Source organism: Heloderma suspectum, chromosome 5 (assembly GCF_057233095.1).
Source record: "Heloderma suspectum isolate Gila_16-S chromosome 5, 16-S_ref, whole genome shotgun sequence".
In the NCBI taxonomy this organism is placed as follows: domain Eukaryota; kingdom Metazoa; phylum Chordata; class Lepidosauria; order Squamata; family Helodermatidae; genus Heloderma; species Heloderma suspectum.
Window position 1 is genome coordinate 232,510,194 of NC_139462.1, and position 22,668 is coordinate 232,532,861.

Genomic DNA, 22,668 nt, shown 5'->3' on the forward strand with positions numbered 1-22,668 from the left:
CGTGCTCAAGTTCATATTCATTGCATCGGTGATGCTATCTAGCCATCTCATCCTCTGCCGTCCCCTTCTCCTTTTGCCTTCAGTCTTTCCCAGCATCAGGGTCTTTTCCAGGGAGTTTTCTCTTCGCATTAGGTGGCCAAAATATTGGAGCTTCAGCTTCAGGATCTGTCCTTCCAATGAGCACTCAGGGTTGATTTCCTTTAGGATGGACTGATTTGACCTCCTTGCAGTCCAGGGGACTCGTAAGAGTCTTCTCCAGCACCACAGTTCGAAAGCATCAATTCTTCGGCGCTCAGCCTTCCTTATAGTCCAGCTCTCACAGCCATACATTACTACTGGGAAAACCATAGCTTTGATTAGACGGACCTTTGTCGGCAAGGTGATGTCTCTGCTTCTTACTATGCTGTCTAGGTTTGCCATAGCTTTCCTCCCAAGGAGCAAGCGTCTTTTAATTTCATGGCTACAGTCACCGTCTGCGGTGATCTTGGAACCCAAGAAAGTAAAATCTGTCACTGCTTCCATTTCTTCCCCTTCTATATGCCAGGAAGTGATGGGGCCAGATGCCATGATCTTCCTTTTTTTAATGTTGAGTTTCAAACCAGCTTTTGCACTCTCCTCTTTCACCCTCAACAAGAGGCTCTTTAGATCCTCTTCGCTTTCTGCCATTAGGGTGGTATCGTCTGCATATCGGAGGTTGTTGATAATTCTCCCAGCAATCTTAATTCCGACCTCTGATTCATCCAACCCGGCATTTCTCATGATGTACTCTGCATATAAGTTAAATAAGCAGGGTGACAATATGCAGCCTTGTCGTACTCCTTTCCCAATTTTGAACCAATCGGTTGTTCCATGTCTGGTTCTTACTGTTGCTTCTTGACCCTCGTACAGGTTTCTCAGGAGACAGGTAAGGTGGTCTGGTACTCCCATCACTTTCAGAATTTGCCACAGTTTGTTGTGATCCACACAATCAAAGGCTTTAGCGTAGTCAATGAAGCAGAAATAGACGTTTTTCTGGAATTCTCTTGCTTTCTCCATGATGCAGCGAATGTTGGCAATTTGATCTCTAGTTCCTCTGCCTCTTCTAAACCCAGCTTGTACTTCCGGTAGTTCTCGGTTCGCATACTGCTGAAGCCTAGCTTGTAGGATTTTGAGCATCACCTTGCTGGCATGTGAAATGAGCGCAATTGTGCGGTAGTTTGAACACTCTTTGGCGTTGCCCTTCTTTGGAATTGGAATGTAAACTGACCTTTTCCAGTCTTGTGGCCACTGTTGAGTGTTCCAGATTTGTTGGCATATTGAATGCAGCACTTTAACAGCATCATCTTTTAGGATTTTAAATAGCTCGGCTGGAATACTGTCATCTCCGCTAGCTTTGTTGTTACTAATGCTTCCTAAGGCCCACTTGACTTCACTCTCGAGGATGTCCGGCTCAAGTTCAGTGACCGCACTATCATGGCTATCAGGGACATTCAGATCTTTCCTGTATAGTTCTTCTGTGTATTCTTGCCACCTCTTCTTAATCTCATCTGCTTCTGTTAGGTCCCTGCCTTCTTTGTCCTTTATCATGGCCGTCTTGGCACAAAACATTCCCTTGAGATCTCCAATTTTCTTGAAGAGATCTCTAGTCTTTCCCATTCTGTTGTTTTCCTCGATTTCTTTGCATTGTTCATTTAAGAAGGCCTTCTTGTCTCTCCTTGCTATTCTCTGGAACTCTGCATTCAGTTGGCTATATCTTCCCCTTTCTCCCTTGCTTTTCGCTTCCCTTCTTTCGTGAGCTACTTGTAAAGCCTCATCAGACAGCCACTTTGCTTTCTTGCATTTCTTTTTCTTTGGGATGGATTGAGTTGCTGCCTCCTGAACAATGTTACGGACCTCCGTCCATAGTTCCTCAGGCACTCTGTCTATCAGGTCTAATCCCTGAAATCTATTCCTCACCTCCACTGTATATTCATCAGGGATATGATTTAGGTCATACCTGAACGGTTTAGTGGTTTTCCCGACGTTCTTCAATTTAAGCCGAAATTTTGCAAGAAGCAGCTCATGATCTGAGCCACAGTCAGCTCCAGGTCTTGTTTTTACTGACTGTATGGAGCTTCTCCATCTTTGGCTGCAAAGGACATAATCAATCTGATTTCGATATTGACCATCTGGTGATGTCCATGTGTAGAGTCGCCTCTTGTGCTGTTGGAAAAGAGTGTTTGCTATGATCAGCATGTTCTCTTGGCAAAACTCTATTAGCTTTTGTCCTGCTTCATTTTGTACACCAAGGCCATGCCTGCCTGTTATCCCGGTGATTTCTTGACTTCCTACTTTAGCATTCCAATCCCCTATGATGAAGAGGACATCTTTTTTTGGTGTTAGTTCTAGAAGGTGTTGTAGGTCTTCATAGAGCCGATCAACCTCAGCTTCTTCGGCATCAGTGGTTGGGGCATAGACTTGAATTACTGTGATGTTGAATGGTTTGCCTTGGATTCATACTGAGATCATTCTATCATTTTTAAGATTGTACCCCAGTACTGCTTTTCCCACCCTTTTGTTGACTATGAGTGCTACTCCATTTCTTCTAAGGGATTCTTGCCCACAATAGTAGATATGATAGTCACCTGAATTAAATTCGCCCATGCCTGTCCATTTTAGTTCGCTGATTCCCAAGGTGTCGATGTTCAATCTTGTCATCTCATGTTTGACCACCTCCAGCTTACCTTGATTCATTGATCTGACATTCCAGGTTCCTAAACAATATTGTTCTTTACAGCATCGGATTTTCTTTTCACCACCAGACACATCCACAGCTGAGTGTCCTTTCGGGTTTGGCCCAGCCGCTTCACTCTTTCTGGCGCTACTTGGAAATACCCTCTGCTCTTCCCCAGTAGCATATTGGACACCTTCCGACCTGAGGGGCTCATCTTCCGGCATCATCTCATTTAGCCTTGTGATACATTCCATGGGGTTTTCTTGGCAAGAATACTGGAGTGGTTTGCCATTTCCTTCTCCAGTGGACCACATTTTGTCAGAACTCTCTGCCATGACCTGTCCGTCTTGGGTGGCCCTTCACGGCATAGCTTATGGCTTCATTGAGTTACGCAAGCCCCTTCACCACAACAAGGCAGTGATCCATGAAGGGGATTATACAAGTTAGTATTATTATCATTATGATGTTCTCCTTTTTCCTCACACCATTTAGATATAACGTGCCTTTAGGAAGTGAGGGTGTGGAGATGTGAATGGCCTAGACCCTTGTCCTCCTCTTGAAAATATGCTCCCATTGTTTTGAACCTTTTGTTGAAAAACACACATATAGCTGATTTACATACCCTTAACCCAGGTTTGTTTATGGTGGGGGGCCTCATTACTGCAATACCTTTGAAACTCCTGATGCTTAAACTTGTTCTTGGCAGTTCTCCAAACTATACTGCAGTACCAGCAGCCACAGCCAGCTAGAGCACCCTCCTATCCCACTCCCACAATTCCAGGGCAGGAAAGGAGAACAGGGCCACAGCAATACACCAGCTCCCTCAGTAAGTGTGTTTAGGATTGGTGGCTTTTTGTGCTTGGGGGGTGGGGGGTGGAGAAATTTTATGGAAAAGTTTCTTCCACATCTTGATGAACATGAAAAAGAGGGAGGCAGATGGGTGGTGCAAATGAGAAGCAAGATGATGTCTTGTTCAGCTATTGAATTCTTAATATTTGTTGTAAGAGTTTGTGCCAGCTTTTAGGATTTATCACACAATCCTATGCATGTTTACTCAGAAGTCAGTCCCACTATGTTCAGTGGCCAGTTGGGCTTTCTCCCAGGTAAGTGTGCATAGGACTGCAGCCTTAGCTGCCTTCCCAAGATCTCTGTAAATTCAATTCGAAATAAACACTCATCCGATTGCACTAATTCTTGAACATTAATTTCTACACTAAGTGGAACTGCCAAATGCAACCTGCTCTGTCAGCTATACTTTTTGGTACAAGGTTGGCGTGTACCTGGGCAGACGAACCCCGGTGGAGGGGAGGGAAACAGGAAAAAAATCAGTTGTGGGGAGGGGAGAAAGAAGGGGTGTGTGTGTGTGTGTTTCAGTCCAGCTGGGTGTGTAGACCTTTCTGTTGGGGGAGGGGAGAGATAACATGAAGGAGCTTAAAGCAGGCTAATGGGTAATGTTGGGGCACTAAGGGAGTATGCAAGGAGGATGTTTAAATGAGAAGCTATCTGTCCATGAGGGCTGAGTTGAGAGGGTGGAGCTTCCATAGAGGATCATATTCTGAAAACATAAAATGTTTGTGTTTGAGTGAGTGAAAAAGATTTTAACAGCCCTGCATTTTTTCTCAGACGTCCAATTGAAATACCTCTGCCTTACTCTCAGCTGCACTGATTTTGGATCCCAACTGAAGGCTGTATATCTTACAAGGTTGTGCAATCTTAGAAGGGGGCGTGGCTGTGACCCTCACGGAGGGACCCTGCGCTTCTGAACTGGCCACTCCACTACTGATTATAACTCGTCACCGGAAATGAAAAGGATTATGTGTAAAATGGAGAGACATCAAACTGGATTATTCAGGGTCAGAATGAACTTAATTATTCCACATATCAATTAATGAGCAAAAAACATTATGTAAGGTATAAACAGTAAATGACATATACGTCTAGAAAAATTTGTGCACTGAGGTCTAATTAGTGAACCTTCAGTGAAGAATTGCTTCACTAAGGACATATATCAAAATTCATAGAATCATAGAATTGTTGGGTTGGAAGGGGCCATCGAGTCCAACCCCCTGCTCAATGCAGGAATCCAAGTCAGAGCATCCCTGTCAGATGGCTGTCCAGCCTCGTCTTGAACGCCTCCAGTGTGGGAGAGCCCACCACCTCCCTAGGGAACTGGTTCCATTGTCGTATTGCTCTAACAGTCAGGAAGCTTTTCCTGATGTTCAGCCAGAATCTGGCTTCCTGTCACTTGAGCCCATTATTCTGTGTCCTGCATTCTGGGATGACTGAGAAGAGATCCTGGTCTTCCTCTCTGTGACCACCTTTCAAGGACTTGAAGAGTGCTATCATATCTCCCCTCAGTCTTCTCTTCTCAAGCCTAGACATGCCCAGTTCTTTCAGTCTCTCTTCATAGGGCTTTGTTTCCAGTCCCCTGATCATCTTTGTTGCCCTCCTCTGAACCCTCTCTAGCTTGTCTGCATCTTTCTGAAAGTGTGGTGCCCGGAACTGGACTCATTATTCTAGATGAGGCCTAACCAGTGCTGAGTAGAGGGGAACTAGTACTTCCCAGGATTTGGAAGCTATGCCTCTATTAATGCAGCCCAAAAGAGCATTTCCCTTTTTTGCAGCCACATCACATTGTTGGCTCATCTTCAGCTTGTGATCAACAACAATTCCAAGCCCCTTCTCGCTTGTAGTGTTGTTGAGCCAAATATTGCCCATCTTGTAAGTGTGCATTTGGTTTCTTTTTCCTAGGTGCAGAACTTGGCATTGATCCCTATTCAATGCCATTCTGTTGTTTTCTGCCCAGCGCTCCAGTCTATCCAGATCACTTTGAATTTTGTTTCTGTCTTCCAAGGTATTAGCTATCCCAATTTTGTGTCATCTGCAGATTTGATCAGCATTCCCTGCACCTCCTCCTCCAAGTCATTCATAAAAATGTTGAAGAGCGCTGGGCCCAGGACTAAGCCCTGCAGTACCTCGCTTGTTACCTCTCCCCAGTTGGAGAAGGTCCCATTGATAAGCACTCTTGGAGTCCGATTCTGTAGCCAACTGTGGATCCACCGGATCGTTGTTTCATCTAGCCCACTTTGAGCTAGTTTGCTCATCAGGCGATCATGGGGCACTTTGTCGAAAGTTTTGCTGAAGTCGAGGTATATGATGTCCACAGCATTCCCACAGTCCACAAGGGAGGTGACTTGATCAAAAAATGAGATCAGATTCGTCTGGCACGATTTGTTCTTGACAAATCCATGTTGGCTTCAAGTAATCACTGCATTGTTTTCAAGGTGATTCCAGATGGATTGCTTTATCATCTGCTCCAGAATTTCCCCAGGGTTTGATGTCAGACTGACTGGTCTGTAGTTCCCAGGTTCCTCCTTTTTACCCTTTTTGAAGATAGGGACCACATTAGCCCTCCTCCAGTAATCTGGCACTTCACCCGTCCTCCATGACTTCTCAAAGAGAATAGACAGCGGTTCTGAGAGTTCTTCTGCCAGTTCCTTTATTACTCTAGGATGCAGTTCATCTGGCCCTGGAGATGTGAACTCATTCCAAGTCATTAGGTGTTCCTTGACCATATGCCTATTGATCTCAAGCTGCAATCCTGCCCCTTCAGCTTGTACTTGTCCTTTGCCAGCAGGGTCATAGACCCTCTTTTGTGAGAAGACTGAGCCAAAGTAGGAATTGAGCACCTCTGCCTTTTCTTTGTCATCTGTTATCGTTTTGCCATCCTTATTTAATAGTTGAACCACCATTTCTTTCCTCTGTGTTTTACTATGCACGTAGCTGAAGAAAGCCTTTTTGTTGCTTTTAGCATCCCTCGCTAACCTCAGCTCGTTCTCAGCTGATGCCATCCCTGCAATTCTGTGCTACCTGCCTGTACTCTTCCTTTGTAGCTTGGCCTTGCTTATGAATATACAGTGGAGGTGAGGAATAGATTTAAGGGATTAGTCCTGATAGACAGAGTGCCTGAGGAACTATGGACGGAGGTCCGTAACATTGTTCAGGAGGCAGCAACGAAATCCATCCCAAAGAAAAAGAAATGCAAGAAAGCCAAGTGGCTGTCTGATGAGGCTTTACAAGTAGTTGACGAAAGCGAAAAGCAAGGGAGAAAGGGGAAGATATATCCAACTGAATGCAGAGTTCCAGAGAATAGCAAGGAGTGACAAGAAGGCCTTCTTAAATGAACAATGCAAAGAAATCGAGGAAAAGAACAGAATGGGAAAGACTAGAAATCTCTTCAAGAAAATTGGAGATCTCAAGGGAACGTTTTGTGCAAAGACAGGCATGATAAAGGACAAAGAAGGCAGGGACCTAAGAGAAGCAGATGAGATTAAGAAGAGGTGGCAAGAATACACAGAAGAACTATACAGGAAAGATCTGAATGTCCCTGATAGCCATGATAGTGCGGTCACAGGATAGGAGCCGGACATCCTCGAGAGTGAAGTCAAGTGGGCCGTAGGAAGCATTACTAACAACAAAGCTAGCGGAGATGACAGTATTCCAGAAGAGCTATTTAAAATCCTAAAAGATTATGCTGTTAAAGTGCTGCACTCAATATGCCAACAAATTTGGAACACTCAACAGTGGCCGCAAGACTGGAAAAGGTCAGTTTACATTCCAATTCCAAAGAAGGGCAATGTCAAAGAGTGTTCAAACTACCGCACAATTGCGCTCATTTCACATGCCAGCAAGGTGATGCTCAAAATCCTACAAGCTAGGCTTCAGCAGTATGCGAACCGAGAACTACCGGAAGTACAAGCTGGGTTTCGAAGAGGCAGAGGAACTAGAGATCAAATCGCCAACATTCGCTGGATCATGGAAAAAGGAAGAGAATTCCAGAAAAACGTCTCTTTCTGCTTCATTGACTACGCTAAAGCCTTTGATTGTGTGGATCACAACAAACTGTGGCAAATTCTTAAAGTGATGGGAGTACCAGACCACCTTACCTGTCTCCTGAGAAACCTGTACGAGGGTCAAGAAGCAACAGTAAGAACCAGACATGGAACAACCGATTGGTTCAAAATTGGGAAAGGAATATGACAAGGCTGCATATTGTCACCCTGCTTATTTAACTTATATGCAGAGTACATCATGAGAAACGCCGGGTTGGATGAATCACAGGTCAGAATTAAGATTGCTGGGAGAATTATCAACAACCTCCGATATGCAGACGATACCACCCTAATGGCAGAAAGCGAAGAGGATCTAAAGAGCCTCTTGTTGAGGGTGAAAGAGGAGAGTGCAAAAACTGGTTTGAAACTCAACATTAAAAAAAGGAAGATCATGGCATCTGGCCCCATCACTTCCTGGCATATAGAAGGGGAAGAAATGGAAGCTGTGACAGATTTTATTTTCTTGGGCTCCAAGATCACCGCAGATGGTGACTGTAGCCATAAAATTAAAAGATGCTTGCTCCTTGGGAGGAAAGCTATGGCAAACCTAGACAGCATAGTAAGAAGCAGAGACATCACCTTGCCGACAAAGGTCCATCTAATCAAAGCTATGGTTTTCCCAGTAGTAATGTATGGCTGTGAGAGCTGGACTATAAGGAAGGCTGAGCGCCGAAGAATTGATGCTTTCGAACTGTGGTGCTGGAGAAGACTCTTACGAGTCCCCTGGACTGCAAGGAGATCAAATCAGTCCATCCTAAAGGAAATCAACCCTGAGTGCTCACTGGAAGGACAGATACTGAAGCTGAAGCTCAAATATTTTGGCCACCTTATGCGAAGAGAAAACTCCCTGGAAAAGACCCTGATGCTGGGAAAGACTGAAGGCAAAAGGAGAAGGGGACGGCAGAGGGTGAGATGGCTAGATAGCATCACCAATGCAATGAATATGAACTTGAGCATGCTCCGGGAGAGAGCGCAGGACAGGAAGGCCTGGCGTGCTATGGTCCATGGGGTCACGAAGAGTCGGACACGACTGAACGACTGAACAGCTTCCTTCCACATCCTATATGTGTGCTTTTTTGTTTTTAGGTCCTCTCTAAGCTTTTTGTGAAGCCACGTTGGCTTCTTCTGTTGTCTTCCACCTTTTTTTCTTGTTGGAATTGTTTGTAATTGTGCCTTGAGAATTTCCTTTCTTAAAAACTCCCACCCATCTTGGACTCCTTTTCTCATTAGAGTCACTTGCCATGGGACCTTACTGATCATTGTTCTGATTTTATTAAAATTGTCTTTCCTAAAATCCGGGGTACGCATTTGGCTACACTCAGCTTTTGCTTCCTTTAGAACCAAGAATTCAAGTATAACATGGTTGCTTTCCCCAGAGGTCCTGTAACTGCTACTTTACCCACTAAGTAATCTCTGTTGGTTAGGATCAAGTCAAGGATAGCCAATCCTCTAGTTCCTTCCTCTACTTTCTGTAGGAGTAAGTTATCTGCCACATAAGTCAGGAATTTCCTGGGGGGCCATGTTTTGCAGTCTCCCAACAAATATCTGGGAAAATGAATTGTTTCTACTACATCATGCTTCCTTGAAACATTGGCTATTTGCTTTTCAAAAGTTTCATCCTTGTCTTCTCCTTGATTGGGTGGCCGGTAGTAGACTCTGACCACCAGGTTCCTTTGATTCTTTGCTCCATTTATTTTAACCCAGATGCTCTCGATGGGTCTACCAAGCTCATCCTCCTGTATTTCTGTGCAGAGATATGTATTTTAATATGTATTTTAACATATAGTGCAACTCCCCCTCCCTTTCTGTTCCTCCTGTTCTTTGTGAGCAAGTTATATCCTTCAATTGCTGTATTCCAGTCATGAGAGTCATCCCGCCAAGTCTCAGTTACACCTATCAAGTCATAATTTCCCTCCTGTATTAAGAGTTCAAGTTCGTTCTGTTTGTTTCCCATAGTCTGGGCATTAGTATATAGACATCGAAGACCATGTGCTTCATGGTCTGGCTTTCTTCCTACATGTTTGTGAAGACTATTATTGGGCGCTATTAGAGCTGTTCTCTCCACTGCGGTGCATGAGCCTTCGTCCATTGTTACCTCCAACTTTACATCTCCCTTCCCCATAGGATTCAGTTGAAAGCCCTCCTGATAAAGTTCTTCATGCTGTGTCCAAACACATTCTTCCCAGCCTTTGTGAGGTGCAACCCGTCCCTTGCCAACAGCCCGTCTTCCAGGAAGTATAGCCCGTGGTCCCAGAATCCAAATCTCTCTCATCAGCACCACCTTCGTAGCCAGTCATTCACCCGGAGTATTTTTCGTTCCCTTTCTAGCCCTCTTCTGACTAGGGTGGATGAGAAAACTATTTGGGCCACAAAGTTCTTAAGTTTCCTTCCCAAAGCTTCAAAGTCTGATGTGATTTCTTCATAGCTCCGCTTGGTGGTATGATTAGATTCATTGTATCTAACTTGAAAAGTATGTTTTAAGTTTTTGTATGTGTCTTTTGGTCACCAAAGATTCTTTTAGAAGTCAAGACTGTGAACTTAGATTTATGAAACAGCAATTAGTATTGCAATATTGGCAGTGAAGTGGTATCGTGGAAACTGTATAAATATGGTCTTATTTGTAGGTCAGATAGCTTCTTTGATGGCAGAGCAGCTTGCCTGTGATACTGCCAGGCAACCCTAGAGAGAAGTTTTGGTAGGCAAAATGGACTCAGCAATGCCCTGTTTTGTAACAGCAAGAAATGCTTAGGAAATATAGCTTTAGAGAGCAATCCTATGGCCGCTAGACACTGTCTAGCAGGCCATAGGATATGCTCATTTCCGGGAACCGAACCCCCACGCTCCGAGGTCAGTTCCTGGAAAACCGACCACCCCTCTCGTCCATGCAGCCTTGGAGGCGGCGTGGAGAAGTCCCATCCTCCGTGCTAGAAAGAGGAGCATGGAGCAACTGAAAAGGGGAGAGCGGAGCTGCACGTATGACACATCCAACGTGTTGTATGGCAGCTTCCTCTCCTGGTCGCCCCACCCCACCCCCCGCTGCTAGACAGCCGGAAACTGCTGTCTAGTGAAAAATAGCAAGGTAGGAGAGGTGCGGAGGGAACGATGCCCCCATGCCTCTCCTGCCTTGCTTTGGATAGGCGGTCACCTCCGAGGTCAGAGACGGCTGCCTATCTAGTTAGGATTTATTTATTTATTTATTTATTTATTTATTTATTTTATTGCATTTATACCCCGCCTTTTTTCCCTTGCAAGGAACCCAAGGCGGCTTACATTATCCTCCTCCTCTCCATTTTATCCTCACAACAACAACCCTGTGAGGTGGGTTGGGCTGAGAGTCTGTGACTGGCCCAAAGTCACCCAGTGAGCTTCCATGGCCGAGTGGGGACTAGAACCCGGATCTCCCAGCTCCTAGTCCAACACTCTTGCCACTACACCACACTGGCTTGCGCCCTTAATTGCATGTAAGTACTTTGCTATTTGTATTTTAACTAGGAACTTATATATTTGTATCTATAAATGAAAGAATTGTATTCAAAGATTCCTGTAGTATAATTACTATTAGTACAATACCTGGATTGCAACCCACCAAAAACAATCCTAGGTGTACGCTTTGTTTAGAAGTATTTAAACTGCTGTTAAGTGATAAACGGGGAGCTAAATGCTTCCAAAGTACTGAACTATAGACAGATAATTCAAATTCCCTAATATGTAACATACTGTCCTTTATAATACCATGAATGGCTTTTTAAAAATGTATGCTGCGAATTGTATCCAGATTTATGCTGGATCAGTTGTGCTGGGGGAAGTGAACTTCCCTGCCGCCTACTTCCCATGGCAGCCCCTTCAGCCCCCTGAAAATGCTATTCAGAGGGCTGAGCTGTGGGGGAGAGGGGAGGATCCCCCAAAATTGGATGGAGGGACCTTCTGTGAGTGGAAGGCAGATCCTAGCTCCAACTCAATTTTGATGTGATGTTATAAGAAGTAATTTTTTTTAATAAAAATTAAAAATGGATCCAAATATTTTTCCCTTTCTAATTCTTGTTAGTAAAAAACCCAAAACTGAATCCATCCCGAAACAATTTTTGGCGTATCCTTTGAATGAAGTGTATGAATCGGCTATAGATGGTTAACTGGTAGCTAAAGGTTTCCTAAATACCGGAACGATTGATTGATATCACTCAGCAAAGTCCAGATTTAATCATGTGGATCCCCCCTGACATTCCATGAACGAGGCAGGGCAATTACATGATAAAAGCCTTGTCTGGAAGCACCCTTCATGTATAAACAAAACCACAGAGGCTTGTGGCACCTCAGCAAAGAATAAATTTATTCTGGCATAAGGTTTTGTGGGCTTTGCTCCCCAGGCTCTGATCATTATCTTACATGCCGACAGACTCCCAACTATCTTTGCAAAAAGTTAGTTTTTTTAAATGCCACAAGATGCTCATTTTTGGTACCTCTCTCTAATAAGAATGATGGTGATAACAATGGAGAGGGCCTTCTCAGTGGCAACCTTCCCCTCCTTACCAGCAAGGCCTGCCTGGTGCCACCCTGTTATCTTTTCCGGGCCAGGTTAAGTCCTTCCTCTACCCTCAGGCATTTGGGAGGACATGATGAGGTTTCTTAATCAGGTCATGGGATTTCATTTCTTATTGTTAAAATCGTTCAAGCGTGCATGTGTCTGCTGTCTATATGTTTGTCTGTAAAACTGGTTTTATATTATGTACGGTATCGTATGTTCTAAAGGTCTTCAATCTCTGTAAAGCACCCAGAGAGCTTTGGCTTTGGGGTGGTTTTGTTGTCGTTCAGTCGTGTCCGACTCTTCGTGACCCCATGGACCATCGCTCGCCAGGCCTTCCTGTCCTGCGCTCTCTCCCGGAGCGTGCTCAAGCCCATATTCATTGCATCGGTGATGCTATCTAGCCATCTCATCCTCTGCCGTCCCCTTCTCCACAGAAACGTAATAAATGAAATGAATTAGATGAAAGAATGATATCTGAAATGCAGGCAATCCAAACAAATCTGGAGGCAAACCCTGGTTCGGATCAAAGCAGACTCAGTGTTGGTGGTTGCACAGTGGCCGCCAAACTAGTGCCCCCCCCCCGCGCGCCCAAGACGGGGGCAAGCTTTCACCTGTTGAATTTCTGCAGACCACGCAGCAGATAAAGGGATACAGCAGCTCTCGCCAACTTGGCGCGCTTCAGATGGGTTGAGCTACAACTCCCAGCCAAAGTGGTGGGGAAAATGTGTGTTGTAGCCCAACGCACCTGGAGGGCGCCGGGTCGGGGGAGGGTGGCAGAGGGAAGAGGCGCCTCAAACTCCGCGATGCCATCGGCGGCGCCGGCGGGCGACCGGGCGGGCGCGGGCGCGCGGCCGAGGCAGGCTTGACGGCTGAGCGATGGCCAGGCAGCTTCCATCGCCGGCCGGCGCGAGGGGGCTGCTGGGAGTGGTAGTTCCCCTCCCCGGGGGCCCCGTGGAGGAGCCGGGAGGGGGAACTACAGCTCCCAGCCCTGCTGTGCCGTGGCGCGTGTGCGCGCGCTGCGCGCTGCGTTTTGTTTGAAGCTCCCGCAGCGATTGAATGAGCCCGAGCGGCTGCCTTCCGGGGCGCCTCTTCCCCCGGAGGCATCGCCCGCCCGCCCGGGGTCCCCGCGGGACCCTCCTCCTGCCCTCAGGACGCCCCGCAGAGGAAAGCCCCCAGCCCAAATCAAGAGAGGAGGAGGGGGGTCCATGCAAGCGGAGCTCAGCGGAGGAGGGAGGGATCCGAAAGACCAGGATGGATCCCGACGCAGGGGGCATCATCTCGGGATCTCCCGGGGATCCCTCTTCCGGGGCTGGAGGACGAGGCGAGGCGTGTGAAGCGGAGGCTGCCTTCCAGGTACGGCTGGGGAGCGATGCGCGCTGGGTGTGTGCCCGCTTGCACCGGACTGGGGGGCTGCACGCACGCACGCACGCACGCCTGCCTGCCCGCCCGCCCGCCCGCGGTGCCATGCCATGCCATGCCATGCCATGCCATGCAAGCGACTCCCACGCCCCCAGGAGGAATTGGCAGCTGATGTTACCCCCGGAGGGCAGAGAGATACGGGGCGCTGGGCCCTGATGGGCGGCGTGACGGAGAGCACATTCCTGACACGGGCTGGCTTGCCTTGCCCAGGAATTTGGGAAACTTATGTCTTCTGTCATGTGCCTCGCGCACCCTGCCACCTCGACGCATCCACGTGTTCGGAGATCACTGAGCTGTGTTTCGTTTTAATGTACCCTTCTGCAACCCGGCCCCCTCCAGATGCGTCGAACTACAAGTCCCACCATCCCCAGCCCTGACCTCACACCCTTAATGCACGCTTCCCCCAACCCGGCGCCCTGCAGAGGTGTTGGACTACAACTCGCTCCCAGCCTGTGTGGCCATCTGTGCTGGCTGCGGAGGATGGAAGTTGTAGCCTAACACATCTGGAGAGTGCCTGGTTGCAGAATGGTGATTTGACTTATCACAGTGCAACACCATTTCTTTTCCGGAGCTCTTATACTCACAAGGATAGATTGGGTAGCAAAGCAAGATGGCATTCCAAATGGTCGGTTGAACAGGTGATACTTTTTTCTTTGGCCATTTGTGGATAGTCCCTGACATCTGCTGTGTAAGCAAGCAACTTATCACTCTGGGCATAATGCGTTCATTCTGAAATGCAGTGCATTCCTGTAACAATCTGGAAGGAATTGATGGATATTGTAGTGGCTGTTTGCTGTCCTTCATTTTAGTATGTTCCCCAGAGGATCAGAGAGCTGATTCTCTGTCAAGCTCCATAGGCACATCAGTGAGTATGTGCTACTATTGTGTGGATTCAGTACACCCGGCCAGAAAATAGTTACTGGATTTAAGAGATAAAGTTGGTGTATAGGACTTAGCGTTGTTGTTTTAATTGACCCCAAATTCTAGGGGTGTAGGAACTTGCAGGTTTTCCAGTTGGATAGAACTGGGCAGAATGCCAACTGCGACAAAGAGTTCTGTTTAATTCAAAAGCTGGTATGTGCCTGCAAGGACAAAAGTGGTCATGCTGAAGATGTAGCTATGCCTAATTTGTGCCTCTTTTGAAGATCAACATACTAGTAACTTGCTGTTTCGAGTGGAATGGAAAGGTAGGTTATTCTCAGTTGTATAAAGAGGACAGTTACTTATGAATACAAATATTATCAGTTACTCCAGATAAACAGTTGCTTGATCACAAATCATTGACTGCTGGAAATATTATAATAAATGAAGAACCTGGATGAATTAATATTCTTGATTTTTGTGGAGACATGATCTTGTGGTTTGTTTTTGTTTTTTTAGAGGATTTAATTTTTTTGGGATTCTATAACATTCTGGTCCTCAGAGCATTTCACTTTACTCTTGAGCTCAGATTGATCGTGCTTCTCTTCAGAATAGGTTCAAAATGTGATTGTGATAAGCTGGTTGTGTGAATGCAGACTGCAGTTTTACACCCCACCTCTGTGAAACCGCCCCAAAACTATTTGAGCAATAGCGTGCACACCTGAAGTCCGTGCTTGTGATAAAGTGCTTGCGTGTTCACCGTGAACGCCCTTTGAGCCTGGGTTAAAATGTATTTATATAATCCTTCTAATTTACAAAGAATTTTACAATCTGGATTGTGTCCAGCCTTGTGTCCAGCCCTGTGTCATTCATTATGCCCATTTTACAGGTGGGCAACTGAGGCAGAGAAGTAATGACTTGCACAGCAAGGGCTTGGAGGAAATGGAAATTGACTCCCACCTTCCAGATTTATCTCTCTCTTCCCTGGGCCAAACAACAAGGCATTAGGATGGTGTGAATTTTTTGCTGTTTGTCTTGCTGGTGCTTTGGTGACTGGATGTGTTCCAACCACAGTGGATTTCCATCTTGGAGGCTTGGCATCGTATTTGGGAGGCCTCTTAAAATCTTATATGGTGCGTGACTTTGGATCCCCCCCCCCGCCCCCTCTTGGCTATGATATGAGGTGCTGCTAATCAGCATGATTTCATCAGCTTTGTTTTAAGGAGCGAGAACGCCAAGCCACCCTTCAAGGAAGTGATTTTGTAGTTGCTAGGAAGATGGAAAAAATTGCCCGAGTTCCCCGGGATCAATGAGTTCACCCACCACCAATCAAAGACTGTCAGGCTCCTTGGGTGGGCGGTAATTTGAATGCCAGGGTCTTCACTCGGGAGGGGCGGCTCAGACATTTTCAGTTCCGTCCTGGTTGGCTCCACCTGATCGGGCTGCCGCAGCTACTTCCCACTCTACCTGGCCTCACGATAGGGTAAGATGCAGCTCTCTTCCCTTGTTTTCTGTCTGACGTGGTGTGGTTAAGGAATTGCTCTGTGATCTTCAGTATTGTCCTTTCTTTCTGTTGCTTTTTTTCACTGACAATGACAAGAGAGTCTTGCGGCACCTTAAAGTCGAACAAATTTATTATGGCATAAGCTTTCTTGGACTGCTTTCTGAAAGCGTAGGCCATAATAAATTCTGTTAGTCTTTAAGCTGTCACAAGACTCTTCATTGTTTTTGCTGCGGCAGACTAACACGGATGTCCCTCTGGAAATTCTTCAGCCTCCCCCATCCCAGTGCCCTCCAGATGTGTTGGACAACAACTCCCATCAACCCCAGCCAGCATCGCTGGTTTGCCGGGAGTTGTCATTGAACACATCTGGCAGGCACTGGGTTGTGGGAGGGCGCTGGGATGCTGCAACAGGCATTGGAACCAGAACAGTTCTGTACTGAATCTGAACCTGTTCCCTTGAAGTCTCTCGTGTTCCATAGCTTTTTCTATATTTGACTTTATTTCAGGGAGGATAAGGCCATCAGTGGCTACCGGTCATGATGGCTGTATTGTACCTCTGGTGTCACAATTAGCCTCTGAATACCAGTTGCTGATGGGCCACTATGGGAGAGTGGTAAACTGTGTGCGTGCCTTGCTTATGCGCTTCCCATGGGCATATGGTTGGCCCGATACTGGATGCCAGACTACATAGGCCTTTGGTCCGATCCAGCACGGCTCTTATGTTCTGTTCTGTTTGTTCTGTGACATCATAGGATTGTGGCTGATCGTAGTAAAGCTTTTCCATTCCAATTGGACTAGCGTGGGATGCTTTTATCAAGCCATCACCCTGCCTCATACATTGAATTTTGCGAGGGAAAGGGCCCAGACCTTGTCGTCTTCCACTCATAACCCTCCCATGGCTTTTCCCCCCACTGCCTCTCCCATTTTGTTTCTTACCACAGAGAATCTGTTACAGAGAAAAAGATGGGATAATTGCACAATGCTTTCAGATTGGTATTGCTAGTACCCTTCCATCTGGAAGCACCCTCCTACACATGTTTACTCCGAAGTAAGCCCCACTATGGTCATAGAGAAGTGAAGGCCTGGAACACCCCCCCCCAAATGGGGGGATTAAAAAACAACACTTCTCTCTCCATTTTTTCTGGGTGTTTGCCAGGCCTTCACATCTCTAGGTTTACTCCTTCTCAAGTGTGCATAAGATGTCAGATGTTCGCTCTAATCCTGAATATATTTTCTCAGGATTAAGTCAGACTCATTGAGCTCAGGTGGGCTTTCTCCTCTGGCTCAGGCCTGGATTCATGGATGCGCTTGTTATGGAGTGCTTCTGCCATCTGAAAAGGTTATGTGGGTAGATGTTGGCCTATCCCATTTACTCATCTGGAGTAAAGAACCGACTTTTTATGTGTCCTGTTACCTGGTGGGATCAGGGCCTGTACACAGACAGCCTCTCACCTGTAGCTCTTGCACCTCTGCCAGGAGCTGTCAGCTAAACGCATTCTTGACTCCTGCCCGCTTGCTCCTTAACTGGGAAAGAAAGCCTTGTGTCCAGTCTGCACATTGGAGCCCAGCTCTACGGGAGGAGGGGTGTGCACTCTTTTTTGGGCAATGGCCCCGAGTTCTGTGTAGCTTAAGAAAAGGGGGCTGTTAAACTTAGAAAAAACGCAAGTAAGTGGAGGAACATTGGAAGCTGCCTTATACCCAGTCAGACCCTTGGTCCATCTAGGCCAGTACTGTCGACACTGACTGACAGCAGTGGCTCTCCAGGGTTTCAGGCAGGAGTTTTTCCAGCCCTACCTGGAGATGCTGCGGATTGAACCAGGAACCTTCTGCATTGCAAAGCATGAGTTCTGCCACTGAGGCACAGAGACATGATTGAGGTGTACAAAATGATGCATAGCGTGGAGAATGTGGAGAGGGAGACATTTTCCTCCCTCACTGCTAATACTAGACACCCAGTAGGGTCATTGTATGAAACTGACTGGTGAGAGATTCAGGACAGGTCAAAGAAAAGACTTCTTCACACAGCACAGAGTTAAACTATGCAATTTGCTACCACAGGACGTACTGATGGCCACCAATTTAGATGGCTTTAGAAGGGGATTGGACAAATTCATGGAGCATAAGGCTATCGAAGGCACCTCCAGTGTCGGGGCAATGAGCCTATGCATACCAGTTGCTGGGGAACATGGGCAGGAGAGTATTGTTGCACTCATGTCTTGCTTGTGGGTTCCTGGTCAACAACTGATTGGCCACTGTGTGAACAGAATGCTGGACTAGATGGGCCTTGGTCTGATCCAGCATGGCTCTTCTTATGTTTTTAAGGGCACAATCCTATGCATGTTTAGACAGAAAAAAGTCCTACAACCAGCATGGCTGGCTAGGGAATGCTGGGAATTGTAGGACTTCTTTCTGTCTAAACATGCATAGGATTGTATCCTAAGTGTACTTAGGATACTGCCTAACTGTAATAAACAGTAGACAGCCCCCAAACTGGGATACTATTTATAAAAATAAACTTAACATCCATTTGATTTAAGCAGAGGCAGTGAAATGGAAAGACACGGGTTGAAGCCCTTAATTTCCCATAAAGCTGATTGGGTGACCACGAGTCAGTCATGATTTCCTTGCCTAACTGTCCTACCTGACACAGTTACTGTGAGGATAACATGGCAGGAGCGACTCACATACTATGGACACCATCCAGAGCTCCTTGGAGGAAGAGTCGATTTAAAATGTTTACCTAGCATAGCTGCATAAGAGACCACAACGTGGTGTGGGTTGGGGAGGTACCGGGTTGCAACCCAGAGAGTGTTCCTCTACCGTAAATGGTACCAGTGCAATGGGAGAAAGTGCCATCACTGTGCCTGACTTGTGTCTTCCTGGCTTTGTAATTCACTCTTCCTTTCCCATCTGCTGAAGCAAGTGGGGCTTTGGAATTGCTCCACAGTAAGGGAGTAGTGTGAATGACCAGATCCAGATGTGTCCGTGCCCTTATAGATAAGGTCGGCTCTCCGGGTTGCAAGCCTACCTTCCATCTGAAACATGCAAACCTTGAGGTGTCGCATGCTGGAGCAGAGTTGTCACATTCTGGGCTTCTGGAATGTTCTCCCTGTCGGGAGTTGCTAGTGCTTATCTGTGCTTGCTTTTGGGAAAGCCTGTTATGTTTTTTTGAACGAGGCATTCCAGGATGGCTGATTTGAGCGGCCTGTTCATTGAATTGTTTGGGCTGTTGTTCCACATGACAGTTTAATGGCAGCAAGTGATCAATAAGGTTCTGAAAAGAAAATGGGCTTGCATTGATTGGCAACGAGTCCCGAGAGGTTTTCCTGCCTTAGGAGGCTCCATCACGCAGTCCGAGAAATGCTGTCCACTCCACGGGGGAGGAATCTCTGGGAACCCTGGAGAGGACGTCGGAGTGCCACTGTATCGCCGTCCCAAATGACTGCCTGTGCCATTGGGCCAGTTGTGGTTGCGAAGCCTCCATCTTCTCTTCAAAATGGTTTTGGAGCTCTCACCAGCTTTGCTGTCCTCATCTGATTTTGTTTGAGTTTGTCTTACGTCTTATTGGTGAGATGGTTGAGCTATGCAAATGTTACTGACCAAGCTTCATATGTTCCTAGGTTTGCCAGGACCTGGGAGCCATTTTCCATGTCAAATGTGATCCCTGCAACATATGTAATGAATGATGTCAAGGCAAAAGTATGTCTGAGCACATGCAGAGTGTGTTTCCTTCGTAGCTGAGTGATCGCAGTGCATTCCCCATGTAGCTGGGACTGGGGGAAGGGTTCCCTGATCAAAGAAAACCACTTCCAGGGAGATTTGACCCCGGCCACCTCTCAGTTTAAAAATTAACCATGAGTTGATGAATGTAAGACAGATGGCCCCTCTGTGAACTCCGACCCCTTCACCCAGAGGGGAGGGCGGGCTGGTTGGGTTTCCCATTCTGGTTCCGCATGCCGCTGTAACCTTTTGCTGCCGCTGTAACCTTTTGCTCTCTCTCGCTGCAAAAACGCGACCAGCAGGGATGGGGGTCTTCATCGTCTGCTTGTCAGCTGGATGGCCTGTTTCTTGTTTTATTCTCCAAAATGCCGGAGTTCTGGAGCTTTGTGTTTTTGTTTTAAATTTAAATTAAGGGTGAATAATTTCTCAATAATTTTGATGGATGCTTTTTTGATATTCCCCTAGCAGATGCTATTCTTGTTAAAACAATTGCATGTTTAGAAAACTACCAAAGAAAAACTGCAGGCACGGTTGGGTGGGGCGGGTTGGGATTTACATGGCCCTTCCGGCATAGGACTGCTGATCAATTGCTTGATTTAAAGCAGCCTTCCCCAACCTGGTGCCCTCTAGATGTGTTGGACTACAACTTCCATCATCCTCAGCCAGCACAGTCCAAGACATTTGGAGGGCACCAGGTTGTGGAGTGCTGCTTTAAATCTATTGCTAGCCTTGTGACGGGACAAATCATACTGGCCCATCACACAGCCAGCAATAGATTTGCGTAGGTTTCAGGTGAGACTGGTTGCAGCCTGGAATGGATCTCTCCTGGGTTGGTTGGTTGATGTTAAAACAACTCAAGCTTTGGAATGTCTTAATTGTTATTGCTTCCATATTTGTTTATGTATTTTGACTTTTTTATTACTGTCCTCAACCAGAAAGCCTCCTAGAGCAGCTTACAAATCAATCAGTTAAACAAGACGGTCCCTGCCTGTAGACTTGTTGTTGTAGTTTATTCGGTCAGTCGACTCTTCATGACTTCATGGACCAGTCCACGCAAGAACTTCCTGTCGGCTGTCGCCACCCCCAGCTCCTCCAAGGTCAAGTCCGTCACCTCCAAAATATCATCCATCCATCTTGCCCTTGGTCGGCCCCTCTTCCTTTTGCCTTCCACTTTCCCTAGCATCAGCATCTTCTCCAGGGTGTCCTGTCTTCTCATTATGTGGCCAAAGTACTTCAGTTTTGCCTTTAATATCATCCCCTCAAGTGAGCAGTCTGGCTTTATTTCCTGGAATATGGACTGGTTTGATCTTCTTGCAGTCCAAGGCACTCTCAGAATTTTCCTCCAGCACCACAGTTCAAAAGCATCGATCTTCCTTCGCTCAGCCTTCCTTATGGTCCAGCTCTCGCAGCCATAGGTTACTACAGGGAATACCACTGCTTTAACTATGCGGACCTTTGTGGTCAGTGTGATGTCTCTGCTCTTCACTATTTTATCAAGATTTGTCATTGCTGTCCTCCCAAGAAGTAAACGTCTTCTGATTTCCTGGCTGCAGTCAGCGTCTGCAGTAATCTTTGCGCCTAGAAGGACAAAGTCTGTCACTGCCTCCACGTTTGCTCCCTCTGTTTGCCAGTTATCAATCAAGTTGGTTGCCATAATCTTGGTTTTTTTGAGGTTTAACTGCAACCCAGCTTTTGCACTTTCTTCTTTCACCTGTAGACTTACAATCTAAAAAAGCATGGTGCAAGAGGAAAAAGGGATGGGGAGGGAAGAGGAAAACATGAAGTAGGCTTTCAGCAGGGCTGGACGAATGGCCCTGCTTCTCTCCTCTCCTCTCCTTCTGCAATAGCCTGCCGGAATGGTTGCTGGTGGGGACAGTTGAGGGAGGAGGAACCTTCATGGGGCAGGTCTTTCAGCTGGGCTGGTGGAATGGCCCTGCTTCACCTCTCAACCCCCTCTGTTATAGCCGGAGAGACAAAGAGATGGACGTCTCTCCCCATGGCAGTAGAGAACTCTGTTAATTCCTCCTGCTCCCTTGCCGTTTCACAGCATCTGAGCCTCAGGACGGGGGGTGGACTATAGGACTTTCAGGCACATTTCGTCCCCCAAGTTTCTATGATTCTGATCCAAACCCGCATAGGTGACAGAGCAAGATGTCCACCCACTCTTTCTTGGCTGATCTTTGCACAACTGATGTGACCCTTAAGTGGCAGGGAGGGATGCCAGGGAACCACACACCACTTAGGAGCGCCTGGAATTAAAGCTTCAACAAAGCAATTCTTGAAAATGCCACTATGTCAAGGTGTGTTAGCTACCAAGTCAGCCACATGCCGTCCCCAAAGAAACCTCAGAGGATCACAGGAAGGTGTTGGCAGGCATCGCTAGGGAAGGCAACAGCTGGGGAGGAGCGCGGACTTCTGGATCTGTCTTGCACGCTTGTGGAGATGCAAAGCAGACTGGGGAATTCTGGGCGGGCCCCACATATGAAGAACAACCAGCATTTCAGTTGCAGCAGCTGCCCACGGCAGGGAAGTGCCTTGCTCTGTTGGCGTGCGGTCTCGCTGGCGTGCCCTCTTTCCCAAGATCTTCCCGTTTCAGAGTTTCATTTAGAGTTTGAACCCTTTTGTCGCTGCAACAAAATCAGTAGTGGTGGGGAGGGGAGCAATGGGGGCCGCATGATGCTCACACCTTGTTTAGAAGAACAGAAAAAGATGATTAAGGCGCAATCCTATGCATGTTTAGACAGAAAACAGCCCTCCAGCTCCCAGCATGCCACAGCCAGCCATGCTGGGACTTGTTGGACTTTTTCTCTGTCTAAACATGCCCATGATTGCACCCTAAGGGGGGTAGGATATGATGGAGCTTTATAAAATGATGCATGCTGTGGAGAGCATGGACAGAGACGAGCTTTTCCCCCCTCTCTCATAATACTAGAACTTCTTTACCCAAGGCAGAGTTAAGCCATGGAACTCTCTGCTGCAAGAGGTGATGGCCGCCCTCTCAGAGGGCTTTTAAAAGGCATTACATAAATTCATAGGCGCAGAGAAGTCTCTCAACCGC

At 46.8% G+C, this 22,668-nt stretch overlaps 1 protein-coding gene across 1 annotated transcript in view; it reads left to right on the top strand.

The window, feature by feature from the left end:
* Nucleotides 1-13,162: 13,162 nt before the first annotated feature.
* LOC146345320 (uncharacterized) overlaps nucleotides 13,163-22,668 on the top strand; it is a 62,377-nt gene continuing 52,871 nt past the window's right edge. Inside the window, exon 1 of the mRNA XM_084859840.1 lies at nucleotides 13,163-13,459. Within this exon, the coding sequence (XP_084715966.1) occupies nucleotides 13,163-13,459 (297 nt within the window). The remainder of the gene's footprint in view (nucleotides 13,460-22,668) is intronic.